General features: G+C 40.9%; 3 protein-coding genes across 4 annotated transcripts; 2 read left to right on the forward strand and 1 right to left on the reverse strand.

The window, feature by feature from the left end:
* Window positions 1-148: 148 nt before the first annotated feature.
* Window positions 149-5,245, forward strand: LOC131289596 (sorting nexin-27). 2 transcript variants are annotated; one of them, XR_009189270.1, is made up of 6 exons: window positions 149-1,199; window positions 3,355-3,457; window positions 3,558-4,286; window positions 4,383-4,751; window positions 4,834-5,081; window positions 5,175-5,245. XR_009189270.1 is itself a non-coding variant. In XM_058318887.1 (5 exons), exons 1-5 carry the CDS (start codon window positions 892-894, stop codon window positions 4,900-4,902), a joined length of 1,578 nt encoding a protein of 525 aa, XP_058174870.1. In that variant the 5' UTR covers window positions 149-891; the 3' UTR covers window positions 4,903-5,245. The 2 variants fall into 2 exon arrangements, 1 of the variants encoding a protein (XP_058174870.1); XM_058318887.1 differs by having other exon boundaries at window positions 4,834-5,245.
* A 3,632-nt stretch (window positions 5,246-8,877) lies between these two features.
* On the forward strand, window positions 8,878-18,564 carry LOC131286204 (myogenesis-regulating glycosidase). The gene is made up of 6 exons (XM_058315127.1): window positions 8,878-8,973; window positions 9,830-9,972; window positions 12,052-12,220; window positions 16,283-16,378; window positions 16,451-18,311; window positions 18,373-18,564. Exons 2-6 carry the CDS (start codon window positions 9,917-9,919, stop codon window positions 18,507-18,509), a joined length of 2,319 nt encoding a protein of 772 aa, XP_058171110.1. The 5' UTR covers window positions 8,878-8,973; window positions 9,830-9,916; the 3' UTR covers window positions 18,510-18,564.
* On the reverse strand, window positions 13,129-14,948 carry LOC131286205 (cilia- and flagella-associated protein 45-like). The gene is given in 4 exon segments (XM_058315129.1): window positions 13,129-13,251; window positions 13,254-13,547; window positions 13,616-14,774; window positions 14,836-14,948. Coding segments are annotated over 4 exon segments (1,689 nt in total).
* Window positions 18,565-18,730: the final 166 nt, after the last annotated feature.

Raw genomic sequence — 18,730 nt, forward strand, 5'->3', positions numbered from 1 at the left:
TTGATCTCCCAAAGAAATCAAATCTTTAGAATCCGTCAGATGGAATTTGAATCTTTGGAATCCGTCTAGGGACTGAATCTTCGAATCTTCGAATCCTGATTCTGCCAACACTACTCGACACGCCACAATTCTTTTATCCCGACCGATTTCGTTCCATCGCATTCGCAAACTCCGACAGAAAGTGAAGTGCAAATGGAAAAGTAATCTTGACGACCGTTCGTTTTGTGTTTTCGTGATTCGATATATGTAGCTAAAATACGACTTGTGGGGTTTCTGTGTGTTGCGCCAATAGGTGCATGTACATCTAAAACGTTCTACGAAATTCGTATGCTGTGATTGAATTCGGGTTTAGTTTATATTGATTTTTTTATGTTTAAATGTTTACGATGCAAGGCAGGCAAGAAAATGTCGGATTGCCCATTTCACATAGAGGCGTTAGAACAACGATGGACAAGTGTACTATCGTTGCTTTGCAATAAACACATTTACATCATCGTGACCATTTTGCTAGAAGTAGGAAATACGTCTACCTCAGACTTTCTGATAGAAAGAATCTCAAAGCGCGGAAGAATCGATAAAACCATACAACTAATCGAGTCAGTTTGTGCACAAGGTGCGCGCGTATGTGAGGAGTAATTACAGTATCTACACCAGAAGTAGGAACTCGAAGTGCACGGCATCCTCTTTTTCCTCCCAGGCGGTTCGGAAGGACATTGATTTGTGTAGCATTTTCATGTTTCCATGTTGAACGTGGATCAAGCAGGAACATCGAGTACACGGAGTAGGTAGTGACCCTTACTGATGGTATAAACCATAGCCGAATGCGCTTGCAGTGCGTGCTGTAACAAACCCGAACGGGCCAGACAAACCGCACCATCACGACGGGCAAGAATGGAAGCAAAAAATGGCAAATCCGGTCCGACAGCTATTCCGTCTGTAGTTGGGGTTGGCGGTAGCGGTGGTGGTGTTACGACGGGTAAGAACGGAGTGAAGGAAAACCCGAATGGTCCCAGGGTAGTCACCATATACAAGACGGAAACCGGTTTCGGGTTTAACGTTCGGGGCCAAGTCAGTGAGGGTGGGCAGCTTCGATCAATCAATGGCGAACTGTATGCACCATTGCAGCACGTCAGTGCGGTCTTGGATAACGGAGCTGCCGAGCAGGCTGGCATCAAGAAAGGCGACAGGATCCTGGAAGTGTAAGTTTGAGTAATGTTTCTTGCTCTTCTCCATACGTCATCCATTTACGAGCAAGGGGTTGGAAGGTCGAAGTGGCTTTCGCCAGACTAATTTGATTACAAATCACGCCAAGGATTTGCAAGAGCAGTTGAGAATTGACTTCTATCATTCTATCATCCAAAATAGATTAAATGAAAAGAAAATCATTGTATAAAATACGAGTTAATAAGTCACATCGTTGAGGGATTGATTAAGAAGAGGTTAATACAAATTAAGAGCCGCGATTGTCCACCAAGTACTGTGCAGTTTCAGGACAAGCAAGGGGTCTTACTTTTTATCTGGTTATTTATTCATTTCACAAAAAATAAACTCTCCGTTTCTCGTCTTATTTCTTATCTAGCAGCCCGGAAGTGCACATGCTTGAATGTTGTATGTACGCTTAACCCATATGGTTGGAAGGAAATACACTATAGGCGGTTTATAAACTGTTAGAGGCAGTATATCGGATTTGAAAAGGGATGATATGAAGAATCATTTATGCAAAATGAAGCTAGCATTTCACGCATATTAACAGTACCGTAATTTCAGTGATACGATACGAATGGAAAAAAATGTGTAGATAATAGCTGTTTTACAAGAAAATTTTAAATCTGTCACCAAATTCCGCAAAAAAAGGTCAGTGCCTTGCGGAGTAAAAATCATCCCTAAGTAAATTTAATTACACAATGTTATTTATCGCAGATTTGGACGATACGGGTACTCTTTCTCTGTGATACAATAAGGGCCTGTAAGATATATTTAAATGGAGCTGTTCGAAATCATCCCAACAGTTGGTTCAATAATGCAAGAAGTTAATTAGGCTATCGTATTGCATAGCTCTCATGTATTTTTAATCGGTATAATAATCTCCTTAAACAATTTTTTTACAGTTTGGTATTATGACCACGCTGTTCGATGGCAGTTGTCGCAATTGTTGAATATTGCATTAACACGTTAAGCGCTACGCGCAAATTGTACTACTTCCCGTTCTGCCAGCGATTCGTAGAAACGCCGGCCTACCCAACGGGCTCTGTCGGCCCGAGCAGACCGACGCCGGCTTACGGGGAAGAACACTGTCGGCCCCACGGGGCCGACGTAGCGCTTAACGTGTTAAGCATATTATGATGTTTTAGGGGAAAACATCTTATTCTTGTACAATTATGCTATACTTGTTATCTGAATACATTGTATAGTTATCTGAGTGTAATACGGAACAGTTGAATGGCTCCTTTAGAGGTAATACGTAAAAGTCAACTCTGCCCATCGTGATAAAAAAGTATTTTTATTTGAAAACCAAGTAGAATGACTTGCCGTTTAGTGCTCTTAAAATATGCTATATTGGATAACAATGGTTACGAGAAAACTCAGGTGACTGCATAGAGAAGTTTACTTCTGTGTGATTGGTGTGGGCGGACATTATCAGCGACCGCAAATCAGTCTACCACAGCCCGCGGAGGATTGCACACATTTGAGTCGCATTTTCTCGGCACGATCGCAAAACCACTATAGGCGAGAGCGACACTATTTGCTGACTTTCACCATGCAGCGTAGCTTATTCTCATCGTATTGCGTCGAAAATACGGACGATTGTCTCAAAACCCAGGGTATTGAATTCTCCTGCGATAGCAGTGACGACGAGGGAGCAGAATCAGTGAAAAATGTTAATAAGCGAAAAGAAAACGAAATTCCAATCGCAACTATCAGTGCATTAGTGGCCAGCAAGAGGTATAGTGACTTAAATCGAGAATTGACTAGTTGTTCGCCAAACTGATAAATACTTACTACTGTTGTCAATTATGATGTTGATAAATTTTATTTTTCATAAGATTCTTTCTTAGCTAGTATAGCCCGTACAATCATGTTATTATCTTTGCATGCTCGTGCAGCTTAGTTGTCATGTTGCGTGAATACAATGAGCTTATGATAATCACATGGAAAGAGAGTGTGCCCTCACCCTGAGGGTGCCCTCTTATTCACTCCTATACCGTAACTACACTACGCGTAGGTGCACGTGATCTGGACAATCACATGAATTCCATAAAAAGACACAGTCACTACACCGCATCTATTTAAATGCTATTGAAGTTTCAAGGCGTTTCAATACTATTTACATAGATTTATTTTTTACCTCTTTAGTAATCATGTAAACGTAGAAGGTGCGACACATAAACAAGTTGTCGATCTCATCAAATCAGGCGGAGATACTCTAACTTTGACCGTCATATCCGTCACACAACAGGTGAGCTGGAAAGAGGGAGGGGAGGGAGGGTACGTTTGCATGGTTGAGCGTATAATTATCACTTATCTTGGCCTGTTTTTTTAAATTTGTAATCTCTTAGGAAGCGGAACGACTAGAGCCAACAGAAGATCCGGGGGGATATTCCTACATTGATTACTCTGAAAAGCGTAGTCTACCTATCAGTATTCCGGATTACAACATCATCCATCGGGGTAATGAACGGTACGTCGTATTCAACATTCACATGGCGGGACGACAACTTTGTTCGCGTCGGTATCGCGAGTTTTCGAACTTACATCAACAGCTCAAGAAAGAGTTCTCTGGATTCAACTTCCCAAAGATGCCCGGGAAATGGCCGTTCCAATTGAATGAGCAGCAACTTGATGCACGCCGCCGCGGCTTGGAACAGTATCTAGAAAAGGTCTGCGCGGTCAGGGTGATCGCCGAGAGTGATGCTGTACAGGAATTTCTTACCGACTCCGTGGATGACTTGGCTACATCACCGGTCGATATAAAGATTATGCTCCCAGACCATGCAGTCGTGACCGTGTCGGTGCGAAAATCAGCCAATGCCCAGCTCGTTTGGGAACAACTGGTGCAAAGGGCCAACTTGACCTCGTACACCCAACAGTACTTTTACTTGTTCGAAATCGTGGAATACAACTTTGAGCGCAAGCTGCAACCACACGAAATTCCACACCAGCTGTATGTGCAAAACTATAGTACGGCTTCCAGCACGTGCCTGTGCGTGAGACGATGGCTTTTCTCTATTGAACGAGAAATTTTACTTCCTGCAGGTGAACAAGCTGCGAAGTTTATCTTTTACCAGGTACAGTACTACACATGACGATGTTTTCCATGGGCGTTTTACTGTTTTGCGGAGGATAAAATCAGTGAATCGGCAATCTTTCTTTCCTTTTTTCAGGCAGTTGACGAAGTCAATAGGAGCAATATTCGGGCAGACGGCCGTTTGTACGAACTGAAAGCACTGCAGGACTCGAAGAAAGCTGATGAGTATCTTACCCTTGCCCGCGCCTTGCCGGGCTATGGGGATATCGTTTTTCCCCACTGTGCATGTGACAGCCGTAAGGAAGGCCACGTAGTGCCTGCAGTCGGCATGAAGAGCTTCCGATTGCATGCTTGCCGGGAGGATGGCGCATTCGAAGCGCAAACGGTTGAGTTGCAATGGTCCACTATTTCCCGCTGGGAGAGCGATGAGGAATCGATGGCATTCTGCTTCCAGTACAGTCGTTCGGACAAGCCACCACGATGGGTAAAAGTGTTTACGCCCTACGTAAGTATTGACCTATCGGAAAGATTCTACGTGATGAGTCGACTAGGAATGATGATCTTTATTCTTTATCATTTCTCTGTAGCATGCGTTTTTGGCCGATTGTTTCGATAGAATAATGGAGGAGCGAGCGTGGGATGATACTGGAGAGTAAGAAGGTGATCAACAAGAAATACTTAGCCTGGGCCATATTGTTTTTGCATTCATGTATTGCATTCAACAGCAAATGATGCATGTTGGATGGAAATGGACATTTCAACTGGTTTTGTTTTGAAATACTGGAATGACTAGCACGCTTGTATTTTGATGGCGATTAAAATTGCTTGATTGCAGGTGAGAAAACAATTAGATTATATCGTTACCGTACGTCTGATTGAGTAAGTGATGCATATACTACAAATCACTTCTACGCCATCATGCCCAAAGCATGATGAAACCCGTTCTTTGTTGTAGAAAGGTCAAAGATTAAAAAAACTGAAATTGCACTCACGGATGAATCATAGCAATGCTCTTTTCCCTCCCGAACGCTAGATTTAAGGTAATTCTGGACGAGCCATGCAGTAAATTGGTTCGAAAATGTATTGGCAAAATAAGGCTACACATTGATAACCACAAATCTCTTAACAATAAAACGCTGAAGCATTCCGAATAGATACACTCTGCAATAAACAGTAATGCCAAGCAAGTTTACATAATAAACAAGCAAACCAAGGAAGCAAATCTCGAAATATGTGTGGCGGACGGTCTCTCTTGTTTCACCCGATAAAATGAGTTGTATATTGACAGCATCGCGTTAGTTTCGAAAACATGCCGAACGCGTTTGTTAGAATATTTCTTACTCAAATTTGTTTGCGCATAGAAATGAATGGACCTGTGTATGAAATAGAAAACTGTTTGCAGTGAATCCTTTTATAACATCGTACAGTTGCAAATGTTATGTTGATTTAAAAAAAAATACTTAAGACATCTTCTGTTCCCATTGTAATTGAATGTAAATTTATGTACTTTTTTTCATTACGTTGGATTTAAAAAGTTTGCTTTCTGTGATACCGTTTCTAATGCCATTTTCCATTTATTGTATGTACGGTATTGTACAATGCATATCATCTCATCTTCAGCAACCAATTGGTGTGGCTCTAGATGTGATAGTTTTTAAAAGAGCTGCCAGCTGATCGTCGTTATGGAAGTGGTCCACTGCACCATACATCTATTACATATTAAATAATCAAACCCCACCTTAGACTGCTAACCTAATTTGTGTAGAACATTATGTAGTATTGGCCGAATAGAATAAATTCTAGTAGAAGAGATGGATTTCCGCAGACATGATCCAAGGACATGAACACTCCAGTTGTGTTTCTGTAAAGTTTTCCACATAAAATTCATGATTCATCTACCAACGTTGTTCATTCCGCTATGTTTTCATAATAAGCTGTGTAGTGTAGTGATGCTAGTCTAAATACTTTTGACAAAATGATACAAAATTGACTTGAATGATGTATATCGGCCGTAATAAAAGAACATACTACTGGGCAATTTAGACATGTTCCACCAAGCAAAAATGTAAACAAGAAAGAGAAGGGAATGTTTAAATTTCATTGCCTCTAATGCATACCATCAAGGGAAGCCCAAACCTGAAAAATTATGCAAATGCACTTTAACCGAACATCGGCACTCATGCGAATAAGTGGGGACTAGCATAAATAGATTTCAGTTTGAACTTCTGTTATCGGGTGGCAATTAACAATATTGGTCAATCATGAAGAAAATAATAAACATTATAAAGTGTTAGAATATATTTTCTATAGAACAGTGCGCAAGGAAATGCTATTACCACTGTACTACATAGCTGGTTTAGACAAAGCATCGCAAACCATTTCAAAGGTTTACAGAGCGTTAATAAACCCGCCACTATATCATTTTGATTGGACGCCAAAGGACCAATCCTTACCCAGTAAAAGTATTTTTCATCACACGAGCCAGCCGCCGAAATGCTATGTTAGTTAAATCAATTCATTAATAATGAAGACCTTTGAAACTACAGAAAGGCATCTTTATAAAGCAAGTGTTGATAATCTGATGTAATTATGCAAAAGTTAAACGCAGGCTGAAAAGCATAAACGTAAAAACCGAACAAAGTAATTTATTATATTTGAAAGTGATACTATATAAAGTTTTAAAGGGGATTCTAACAGATATCTCACCAATATGTATCCTTTGTTGCAATTGTTGCTATCCGAAATTTCGATATTTAGTCATTTCATCAAAATCGTTTCCTTAGAATCCATGCAATACTAAAGACATTGTGTTTATGCAATCTTATCTTCTGTTCACCATCCCGTCACAGCGAATCTTGTTTTACCTTATCATATAAGTAGTAGTTAATAGCGTTCAATTGTTTAGATATGATAAACAATCAATTCACATTATCATCAAAATGATTGCACATAGGTGTGTTTCAACTTAACAACCGTCATTGATATTACAGGTGGTTGTGCTATAGCGTTTCAAAACAGGGACTGGTCATAGTGGCAATAGCTCGGTAACTACCGGTAGAAACTATCTAGAAACCATCTTGGCACACCTTGACTGTGACCATCATCGGCATCGGACGGATATATTTGCGGATATAAGACTTACGGTATGAAAAACTGTAGCTTACATTGTGATAGCTTCACTACTGTGATTGAATGATGTCAGTGGTAGAATCCGACCATCACTAGGTTTTTGGATTCAGTTCTCTGAAACGCTCGAGAGTTATGTTTTTTTTAGAAGATCTGCGAATGTTCACACGTTCGAGCAAACTGGTGCTAACAGATTAACGAAAACGTGTTAAAAAGCCTATTCGTGCCATGCTTTACTGGATTAAATTTACGTTGGAGTTCTAGTGGTGAAAACGATTGGAGCAGCCTGCAGAAGTGTAATCATCAATTCTGTTGGTAAAGCGATTTATTGTTGAGTAAGGGCGTTAATCGAACAAGCAATGTGAAAGTGTAGTTGAAGAACTGAGCAACACCCAATAACCAGTTACATGGAAGCGAACAAAAATTGGGTGTTTTTAAGTCTAAAGATAAGATGAAGATTATCTATTATGTGTCATTAATAGGCTGCTAGCTGGATTTAAAACTAATCACAGCTGTCGCGTCATTTTGTATCAATATGTTATTTACAGTAATATTGATAAGATAATGCTAGCTTACAATTTTTTTTCGGATAGCACCGAAATCGATGTGTTGGATAAAATTATTGTCTTCATCAAAAACATTCTTCAAGGTCTACGCGGTCAAGGATTCAATTGCAATTTTACATGAAATCATTGGTGTATGATACCTCCACATGCTGAACAGTCAAATGATACGGTGAAAAATGATACCTTTGATTTGTGGTGGCGGTCACTCACCAGAAATGAAGATAATGTTTTATTCAAAGTGGAAGAAATAAAAATGTGTTTCCGTAGCATTGACGGGGGGGTGGGGGGGGTACCTGACCTTCAATATACCATTTTTAACGATGATCGTTGAAACCTTCCGGGACTTCGGGCGAATGGTGCCTGATGTTGGTTTTTATAATGTATTGACTTTCTCTTTTTATTATACAAATGGTGCAGCGCTTGGTATCATTAAAACGGTTCGGAAAAAGACAGTCTAATAGAAAGAGCAAATAAATCAACCAGCAACATGCACAACAGCGTGTTGCCCCCCAAACAGCATGAAGCGTCTCAGCCGCAAGCGGGTCAACAAGGGGGTATGCGTAACCCGATCGAGGAGGAGCAGATTCCTTTTGTCGATTCAGATCACGAAGACGATTGCGGTGGTGATGGTCGACCAACAGCAGCTATCAACAGTAGTTCGCAAGCTAGCTACGACGACGATACAATGACGGAGAGCCAGGAAGATTTAGCACGGGCCTACATACATCGCAACACTGGTTCTACACTTGCCGAACGAAGGATGCAAGAAAAGTTAACCGTGTCCATCGATACCAAGACGTACGAGAGGTTAGAGATCATCTATTTGGCATAAGTGAAGTGCTACAAAGATATTCATTTCTATTTGTTAACAGCAATTTGGTTGAGGAAGCGAAGGATGAACCGACCGAGCTTAAATCGATCGATGAAAGATCAAGAGGATTGCGTCGTAATTCCATTTCGCTACCTAGTTTGAACGTGAATGAGCTGGATGCACTTCGTTTGGAGCAGGAAGAATTTACTATACCGGTAATACTGGTGAGTATCATGTGACAGTCAGCATGTGACGAAGTATGAATTATCATATTGTGCTGGTTAATATAAAAGTTTGTTCGGTGTTCACCATCAATCAGAATGTGTTATACGGCAGGTCATATTCAACGGTTGTCTGATAAGGAACAGCGATGAGGGAAGCTTAACTCAACTAGCCGTTGAAAAACACGTTATTTAAAGCGCTATGTAAGCATTTAAAGTAAATCAGATTTTGAGTAAGCATTGGTGAGGGGTTGGCGTATTTTGGCGGTGAAGGGGGTAGGATATTTGAGCAAGTCAAAATTATCCAACGCCTATATAGCTATCGAACTTATTGTGTATTATTACAACAGATCTCGACCCGACAATGTTTTCTTGTAATTAATTAAACCATTCAGATCTTTCAACGATTTTGTAACGATGTCGATGTGGTATAAGTTTATTTAAATTATTTATTCTACATAGAAACATAAAAAATTAAAATAGAATTATAAGTAGAGAAGTATAAGAAAAGAACAGGTTTATTTCCTAATCCAAAGTTATTTGACCTCAGTACTATGGATTCCTCACTCGAACGGAATAGTAAATAGCTCATTCTATTCCACAAGACCCCCACTAGTTCTAATGGTTGCAATTTGTAGACACTGTAAATACGGCTATTACCTCTTAGCTTGGAGTCGCTAATCGAATGACAAAAGCTTCGTCTGTATGCAGTTGCCCGTCTCCAAGGTTGAATAACATTTTCCTAAGTAATTATCTTTCTTACTATGGAGCTATAGTTGTAAACCGTCCCTGCACTTTCTGTAATGCGTGTGAGATCTGAAATTTTACTCTCTTTTGTGCTTTTATCTCTTTCTTATAGACCGAGGATGCGTCAAGCACAAGTTCCCTTTCGGAAGGTACTACCGTGACCCCGGTTACACCTGTTACACCGGGTAAAGTGAAACCCATGTTGCATTTTAACGACGAAAGTAGCAGCGATGAAGAGGATAGACGACAAACAAAGTAGGTATTCAATGTTTGATTTTGTCCACGTACTCCAAATGATGCCGTAAACCATGCAGTAAATTGCACATAAGTCAGTACAAACTTCTTATCACATGATTGAGCAGCTTATGGCTAAGCGGCAACAACAGTAGGGTCGTTTTGATTGTATTAAAACACTGATCCCTAGGATGACTACGCGTACGGACGTAAATCGCGCACGATTTTCTATAGTCGACACAGTTTCGATGAAGTTAATAGAAGGTGTCACGTGCTCAAATAATTTTCAAAAGGTCAGTTCTATCAGTTTGCGAATGTGCTGCGCTGTGGCTTGTGGTGGTAGAAGTGATAATCGACAAAGATGCTCCTTGATGAGGATGAGCGCTGTCCTTTTCACACAGTCCGTTGGCTCTTGGCTTAAAAGGTAAACAGCACGAGATTGATCTTTGGATCATCCGAGTTGTGCAATCAAATGATCAGTCTATCGATGTGATTGAAAGTGATTGCTGGTAAAATTTGCCGGCGGCAGGCTAAATTGTTTGCGTTCTTGCAGTGTGGTGGTGAATCGATGAAAATATGCAAAAAATTTCATCAAGTGACGTCGATCAAGTTAGTAATAATAATCGCAGCATGGATAGTGAAATAAAATCGGATGAATTTATTCCGGAAGTCAATTCTAAATATGCTACTTTTAGCCACTTTGGCCAAACAGGGTAAGTTATATGAGCATCAATTACGTTCAACACTTTTACTAAACACGCGGTTTGGGCTACATTTCCATTCGAAACACCTGTTGGAGATAATGGCATTGTTGAAAGAATGATCGAAATAATGCGTCGGCAACTATCGAGGTTCTTTTAATGGATATGATTATTCAAGATTTGTTGTATAAACAGTATTTATTTCACGGTTTCCACCGTTTACTGCACTCTGCTTTTTACGCGAAAATTCATTTCTTCTACACGCAAAGGCGCGATATATCATGTTTTTTAGTCATGAGCGGTACGAAGTGAAACTACAAGTCAGGTACTAAATCAACCGTTCTCTGGTTCCAATTCCGCCCCATGCTGAGATATGTGTTCTCACTCACTTAGGTTAAATATCAAGTTCCTTTAGTTTGCTCTGTACATTTTCATTTTAAACAAGTTCCTAAGTTCGTATCGCCTTCGTGCTGCTTTCATATTCCAATTTTCAATGAACCTATTTGAAACTGTTGATTTCTAGAACTTCTAGCAGCAGTCCCTATAATACACTCCAACCATTTCGGGTAACATACTGTGACTCTACACTACATTTATATAGTTTGTGACTGGTAGGGGAGTATATTATTGAATCCAAGAAGCTTCGAACAAGACATATCGATTTTACAAACCTTGGTTCTGGCATGAAATTACCATTTGAATGAGGCAAATCTCACCAAGCTTGTGTAGGCTTCTACCTATTGCAAAATTCTACAATGGTCAGACTGTCCGGGCTTTCATGGTCTCTGAGAGAATTATTAACACAAACCATATCACCATAGGTAGGCTGATACCCTTCGGCTAGTTTAATGGCCTACAGTTATCAGAATATATTTTTGAGGCAAAACTGGAGTTAGTCTCGATTAGTTAAGAAAATATTTTTCGTTGTCTGCCTTCGAAACCTAATTCTTTTTTAGGTCTCGCCGATTGATGTACGGCTTTTTGAATTTTCCAAGCAACTGAATATACGCTCAAAACACAAAGCGTTGCCCGAATGATATTGACCATCACTGTAAACCGCTTCGCTGTATAAGGAAATCATTCCAAGGCGTTGTGTTTTGTACGCGCAGCGGCTACAACGACTACAAACAAACAAACAGCTGTTTGACCAGAACGGTGCGGCATCGGCGGCAGTTCCATGCCATTCAGAGCGATAACGACTGTATGGTCGGTCGGTAGGGTCGTACGCACCGTGAAGTCATTTGATTGTGGTTCAATTTGTGTGGTTCAAGTTGTTTGCCAGAAGGACTAACATTAATCCATAGGAGCGGGTATATAACAGTTGTAGTTTATATGGTTTTATAAAGATCATTTAACTAAATGTGTTTAAATTTCATACATTGATGATACTTATTATCAGGTACCTCTTCCGGACCAAGCGGCGGACCTCGATCGCACCATTGCCAGCTCTGAGACTAAATGACAAGGAAATGATGTCGAACGATTTCGACACGCACAGCGTGATGAGTAATCAGGCATCGATCACCAGCGTTAACTCTTTGGCCAGCTTGTTAAAGGAAAAAATGCAGGTGAGCAAAGTAAAGTTATAAGATTGCCAAACAACCTACCTTTTACAAACCTCCTATCGCTATCTTGGAACCTCCAACTGGCTTCAGTTTGGTAAATCCCGGAGACTTTGACGTCACACTATTTTTTTATTACATCGATTCAACCGGTTTACGAATTCAACTGAGCGATGTTAATGCCCGGGCAGAGAGATGAAAGTTGTAGTCATGTTTAAGATGTAAGAGTACAAAACAGCTCAACCGAGGTGTTGTCTGGAAGAGAACGATGTCAAGTGAATCAAATTAGAAAATTACGGCTGCTGCAAATCATGCTTGTGAGAACACCTCATCCCATTTGCGCTTGTGTTAGAGAAAAGTCTCATATCCATCGCGTAAGATAGGCATTGTGAGATAAGAAAATGATCGTAATTGATGGACTGGAAATAACGTCTACACGAAAGGGGACAGCGCATGTGAAGAACAAAGTTTATAGTTACTTTATGGAGGAGAACAAATGGATTGAACCGTTTATCTTTGCAATGACGAATACAATGATAGTATCGTTAAAATTGGCAACGCAAGATTTACTTTCTTTTAAACAAAGAAATCGTGAGAAACACCTCCATATAATGATGCTTCTTTTTTACAATTTTTGACTTCAAATTGTAATATGAACCTTAGGTAGGATAGGTGCAATACTTTTGTCATATATTTGATGTACCAAGAAATTTTACCTAAACAAGATTTAAAGAAACAGTAGAAACTAATTTGTTTAGAGTTTTGGTCATCATTTTATAAAATTAAGTACCTGAAAAAAATTCTAAATGTATGACAAATTTTTGTTATTCGAGTATATTCACACAACAGTTTCGGTGGAAAACAAGGATATCAAAATATGTGTAAAGAAAGCAGATACACGATTTGGAGATATACTATTTTCCTAGATTGAGCTGACGCTCGACGTCCTTGATGAATCTTTCAGGAACCTGGCTTTCCTTCATCATTTTGATTTTGTTGGCAATTATGGTTTTGATGTTTCTGTAATAAGCGGAAGATGATACATAAGAAAAACCATAACAGCAACACAAAAGAGCTCGTTGATGACATACTTATCACGTTTCTTTTCTGCTGCCAACACTGCTTGCTGCTCGTTACGTGCTATTCGTTCCTTCTCGCGGCGCTCTTGTTCCTTCAGATTCATTTGCTGAATGATCTCCTCACGGTATCTTTCACGTAATTTTAGTTGCTTACGCTTCTGCTCCATCTCCTTTGCTTCCTCTTCCTTCAGTTTTTCGATGGCTTTTTTATGTTCAAGCTCATCGCGTGCCAGTTGCATTGCTCTTTCGGTTTTCTAGTATAAGTAGCAAAGGTTGGTCAATTGTTGTGTCGTCCCAAAAATCCTTACTTTAAAATACTTACTACGGCCTCAAGTTGGGCGGCCCGAGCTACAGCCAATTGTTGTTCCAGCTCTTTCTTTTTGATGGCAGCTTCCTTCTCACGACGTCGGAATTCTCGTTCAATGTGCTCTTGTCCTCGCCGCAGATCCATGTCATTTTTCTCAGACTTGGTGTCGAGAAGTTTCTGCTGAATCTTGAGCATTCGATCGTGTTCTTTTTCGCGTACTTCTGCGGCAATCTTTCGTTCGAACTCGAGTTTTTTTTGGCGTTCCATACGTTGACGCATATATTCTTGTATTTTCAGCTCTGCGATCCGCTGCTCCTCAAATTCCACCTGTTTATAGTATGCGGACAATTCGTACGCCTTTTTCAAACCGCATCGTACTTCATTCACGCGATCGTGGCGTTCCTTTTCCTTTCGTTTTTCTTCTTCCACTAGAGCCATTTGGGCCTGCTTCAAGACCCGGGCTTCTTCCTCTATGCGTTCTGCTTCTTTGAGACGCATTCTCTCCCTTTCCAGCAGTTGGTTCCGAATTTCCTCGGAATGCTGCGTGGTTAGTACCTTATTGATCTCACGTTTTTTCTCCTCTTCTTTGAGAGCCTTCTCGTTTTCCTGTAGCATCATCTTTTCCAGCCTCAGCTCTTCCGTACGAAGTTCTCTTTCAATCTCCTGTTTTTCCGCAATCTGTGCGTCTCGGATAATGTGGCACTTGGCGGCCAGTATGATACGATTTGCCCTCTTCACCTCTTCCTCTTGCTCTTGTTTTGCAAGGAACGCCCGGTCGATGATTTTCCGAGGACTCGTGTCAGAGTCCCTATCGCCTGCGCCATCCTCCAGAATGTTGCTTACTTTTCCGCCCTTTTGCTGGCGCTCACGGTCAATTTCCTGCAGCCGCCTTTTTCTTCGCTCTGATTCTTCGAGCATTTTCTTTTTCTCTATCTCATTAGCCTTGAATTGGGCGAGTCGATCCTCGATAGTTTTCATTTTTGCCTTATCTTGCATGCGTATGTAGTCCTCCTTGGACCAAAAAGAAGGATATACGGAGATATCCTGGTTCGGAATCAGCAAATTGCGAATATTGTCTTTGTTCATGATCCGTACTACATGTTTCTCCTCGTAAGGATCGTCTCTTTGTAGATGGATCGGTCTCCAACGTAGCATGAGGTCGCATTCTTGAGGACTGTAGAGTACAACATAAAATGAGACGATGATGTGGACATTAATTCACTGCTTATACTTACTGATGACGATTGTAAATGCCAGGCCGGTGCTGTGTCGGTGGTAGATCGGAGGTGTATTTCAATTTGGCCTGATCTTTCACGAAATTTTTTGAGGGTTTCGATTGGTTTGGCATGGTGGAGCGGCAAGAAGCGGTTAACAGCGAATGTCGATAATTTTCACGAGAGTAATTTTAGCTTCTGGTACAATGTTTCTCGGACGAAAAATGACCTATGAACTAAATGAACTCGAGTTGCCCCGTGCAGCACAAACGGTCTCCTAGGGAAACTCGTCAACGTACTTCCGTATCTGGGGGAACGGGAAGCGTTTTGCGCAGAAGAAATATAAAACTGTCGCGCCGTTTCAGTTGTAGTATGAGGTGTTGTTTGAAGGTAACACACGGCAACACACAGTCTACTTTGTTAATATGGGAGTATGCGCTAGAATTTGTTTGATGTACGTGATAGAAGGAAACGAAATGTGTGAAAACGTGCTTTTTGTGCGGTTCAAACGCAACAGAATAATAGAATAATGGCTAAAATCAATATTTAACGACCGCGTTAAATGCATGCTACGCTTATATATTGATGTGCCGGACAGCGTGATCGAGAAGACAGACGTTGTCAGTGATTTGTGCAGGATAGCGTGTACCGTTTCGTGAAAAATGATCGATTTGAAAGGAAAAGCTGAAGTTCTCAGGGAACAAAATAGCAAGACAAAAGATTTAGCAAAGGTTGATACTAGTTCCATCGTATCTTCAAACAGCGTAACTTATACGGTGTCGGATCATTCAAGCTGTTCTTCGCTGTCTACCCCTGACCGTACTCGAAAAGTGTCCGTATGTTACGTGGACAAAGGCCATTCCTCCAACATTAATTCGTTCTTAAGATGGCAGATGTTGAAGCAGGTAAATAATGAAAAGAAAATTGAGCATTTTGAATGAATGAATTTCACATGCTCTTTTCATACGATATCAGTGAATTGTCGAAAAACAAACAATGAAACACATTAAATGTAATAGGAAATATGTTTATAGAAACGACTGACCACCGATTTATTATATACTGCCTTTCAATCACAGTAGCTCTCTTCGCAGAGAGACTTGTCCCACAACGCGATATTGTTCCAATAAAAAAACATCTATATATCTATGTTTGTGTAACAAAGCCCGTGACGTAGACCAGAAAAATCAATTTCAGACTTAATTATATCCCACGAAAAGCTATGATCGTGGTTAGTCTAGACTACACCTAATTGCATTCCTCAAGTTGGTTCCGATAGCATTTATTTGAAGTTCGGATAATGAAAAGACAATATTAAATGTGTTAATAGTTATGTAGCTCGGCCCATGATAATTAGCAAGCACAAACCAATTAACATGGCCTTACAGTTTGATATACCGGAAAGTGAGATAAGAAGCGTTCTTCATGTGTACGCTGTGCGATTATGTTTGCTTTTGATATTTTTCAGAATGTGCCCGCTATCATACGGAAGAAAAAGCGAGAAACAAAAGACTACAAGCTGCGCGTTTTTGTCGGAATGCTGTTTTTGATTATCGTTTTTCTGGTTTGTATATTAAAAAAAAACACTGTCAGAGGTTTTGTAAGCCGATAAACGATGTTTTCTTTTCCACACCAGGTCGGCTATGCCTACGTCATGTATAATCAGAAGCTTTTGAACAAGTCGTACTTCGAGAACATTAAATTTCATAAAAAGACACGCGACTTTCGGCTGCTGGATGGCAAGGGAGCGGATCTGTTAACGGGTGTGCTAGGCACCGGTTTCAGTATTGAGCAACCGTACAACTGTTTGCCGGAAAATCTGAAAACGGACGGCAGTGTCTGCTATGAATGGACTTCAAAGGCCCGATTGTACATGAACCTGGCCAAATCGCCGGGACCAGAGATCAAATGCTACTCATTCCAGTGGGAAACGCTCCAAGATGGTCTGCAGCCGACAGATTGTTTCGACATCGCTGAAGAGCGAGGCTATTGGTACGGAGGAGGAATGACCAAGGTCGCCGAATATGTACTTGGCAAGGAATCCTTTCCTGCTAGTCCGTTTGTTACTGGGGACAAAAATGTAAACCAGTGGGGAAATGCACTGAAACGGTATTTTTTGAATTCGCGTGGTGTAGCCATTCAAGTGGACGAAAAAACACCCCTTTATGTCAGCATCAATTCGTACTCCGGTCGCAGGCTTTGTCTCCATGGTCGAAACGATAAATTCGCTTTCGTCAACAACCAAACAGCGTTCCCACAGTTGAAGTACACGGTTTGTTCGGGGCCTGATATGAAATCGTTGCACAATGGTCTGATGCAAAAGAGTTTGTGGGATGGGCTAACTGAAAAGGACAATGACGTCATCAAGTCATTGCTACGAGAGCCAATCTGGCAGATACCAGCATCGAAGCAAGAAGATCTCACCGAAACTGCTATTTACAATTACACGGACAGTATAATTGCACTGGGCTATCTCCGACTAGGTCACGTATTGGTAAACGAATTTTGGCAACGAAATATCGGTGACTTTCGGCTAGACTCGGATCGATTCCCTTCTTTGGATGAAACGGTAAACATTTTGCACAGACGTGGGTTCCGTGTTTCGTTTACGATTCAACCGTTTATCAGCACTGAGAGTAGCAACTTCCAAGAAGCGGTTTCCAAGAAGTTGTTGATTTACGAACGAGAATCGGAGCGAAGTATCCCGGCATTGACACGATACAAAAGCACAACCAGTGCTGGAGTACTCGACGTAACAAACAACGCTACCATACCATGGCTTGCCGAGAAGCTTAAGACAATTTCTGAGACGGTTGAAATTGATTCTTATTTTGTTGATTTTGGAACGGCTTTCAATATCCCCCGATATTACCAGTGCGCGCAAACGCTAGTCAATCCGGATGAGTATAAGAATTATTTCATGGAGCGCTTCGAAGGTACACTGAGCATTTTTGGTGTGTCGAGTGCAGTATCCGTGCCGCGACCTCCCGCCTTTTTAAGCCTTCCCCCGATGAACAGTTCTTGGGAAGGATTAAAGAGCATCATTCCAACCATGCTTTCATACGGTATAACGGGCTTCCCTTTCATTATGCCTGGTCCCGTTGGTGGTGATTTTGTGCTACCAACTCAGAAACTGAAACATATGTATTCGTACTACTCGCTTGATCTACCTCCACTGCCAGATAAGGAACTGTATATTCGCTGGTTACAATTAGCCACGTTTTTACCCGTTCTTCGTTTCACCCACCTGCCATCCGAGTACCGTGATGATGCTGTGACTTCTATTGCTAAAGAATTGGCTGAAATTCGTCTACGAGTGCTACCGTTGCTAGAACGATTTTCAAGTGTCGCTATGGACGAGGGACTTCCGATAATTCGTCCGCTGTGGATGCTCGATTCAACAGACGTCAACTGCTTCCCGATTGTCGACGAATTCTCTATTGGAGATGGTATGATCGTTGCACCGGTTCTTGGACAAGGGGAAACAGTTCGCGAAGGTGTGTATAGAGACTTGCTTGAAGTAAATATGTAAGTAATTGAATGTGGTTTTTCTTTTAGTTTATCTTCCACAAGGCGTTTGGAAGGATGGCATTGATGAATCGCTAAGAAAAGGAAGCCGTTGGATCCACAACTACCATGTGCCTCAAAATAAGGTGGCTTATTTCACGAAAATGCCTGATAATACGCGTTTTTAAATGGTTAGAAGGATGCATTCATTATTATTCAATAAAAAGAACTATTTAATTTATTGTACAGTGTATTGTTAAACATAAAAACGGAGTTTATATTGTGCATTTCCCAATAATGATTTGTGTAACAGCGTTGCAGAAAGTGTCAGCTATTGGTAGTTGTCGCATTTTATACGCAAGCAGTTTTGTACTGAGTAGGGATGGAGGGTCGGCTCAGAAGAAACATA

The sequence above is a fragment of the Anopheles ziemanni genome, chromosome 3 (assembly GCF_943734765.1).
Source record: "Anopheles ziemanni chromosome 3, idAnoZiCoDA_A2_x.2, whole genome shotgun sequence".
NCBI lineage: Eukaryota > Metazoa > Arthropoda > Insecta > Diptera > Culicidae > Anopheles > Anopheles ziemanni.

Excerpts from the sequence above, each read along its gene's own strand:
- LOC131289596 (XM_058318887.1), top strand. The coding sequence starts at position 892 with ATGGAAGCAAAAAATGGCAAATCCGGTCCGACAGCTATTCCGTCTGTA. Across the intron at positions 1,200-3,354 it reads GGCGACAGGATCCTGGAAGT|TAATCATGTAAACGTAGAAG; the intron begins GTAAGTTTGAGT and ends TTACCTCTTTAG. Across the intron at positions 4,287-4,382 it reads CGAAGTTTATCTTTTACCAG|GCAGTTGACGAAGTCAATAG; the intron begins GTACAGTACTAC and ends TCCTTTTTTCAG.
- LOC131286204 (XM_058315127.1), top strand. The coding sequence starts at position 9,917 with ATGTTGCATTTTAACGACGAAAGTAGCAGCGATGAAGAGGATAGACGA. Across the intron at positions 12,221-16,282 it reads TGTTAAAGGAAAAAATGCAG|AATGTGCCCGCTATCATACG; the intron begins GTGAGCAAAGTA and ends GATATTTTTCAG. Across the intron at positions 16,379-16,450 it reads TTTTGATTATCGTTTTTCTG|GTCGGCTATGCCTACGTCAT; the intron begins GTTTGTATATTA and ends TTTCCACACCAG.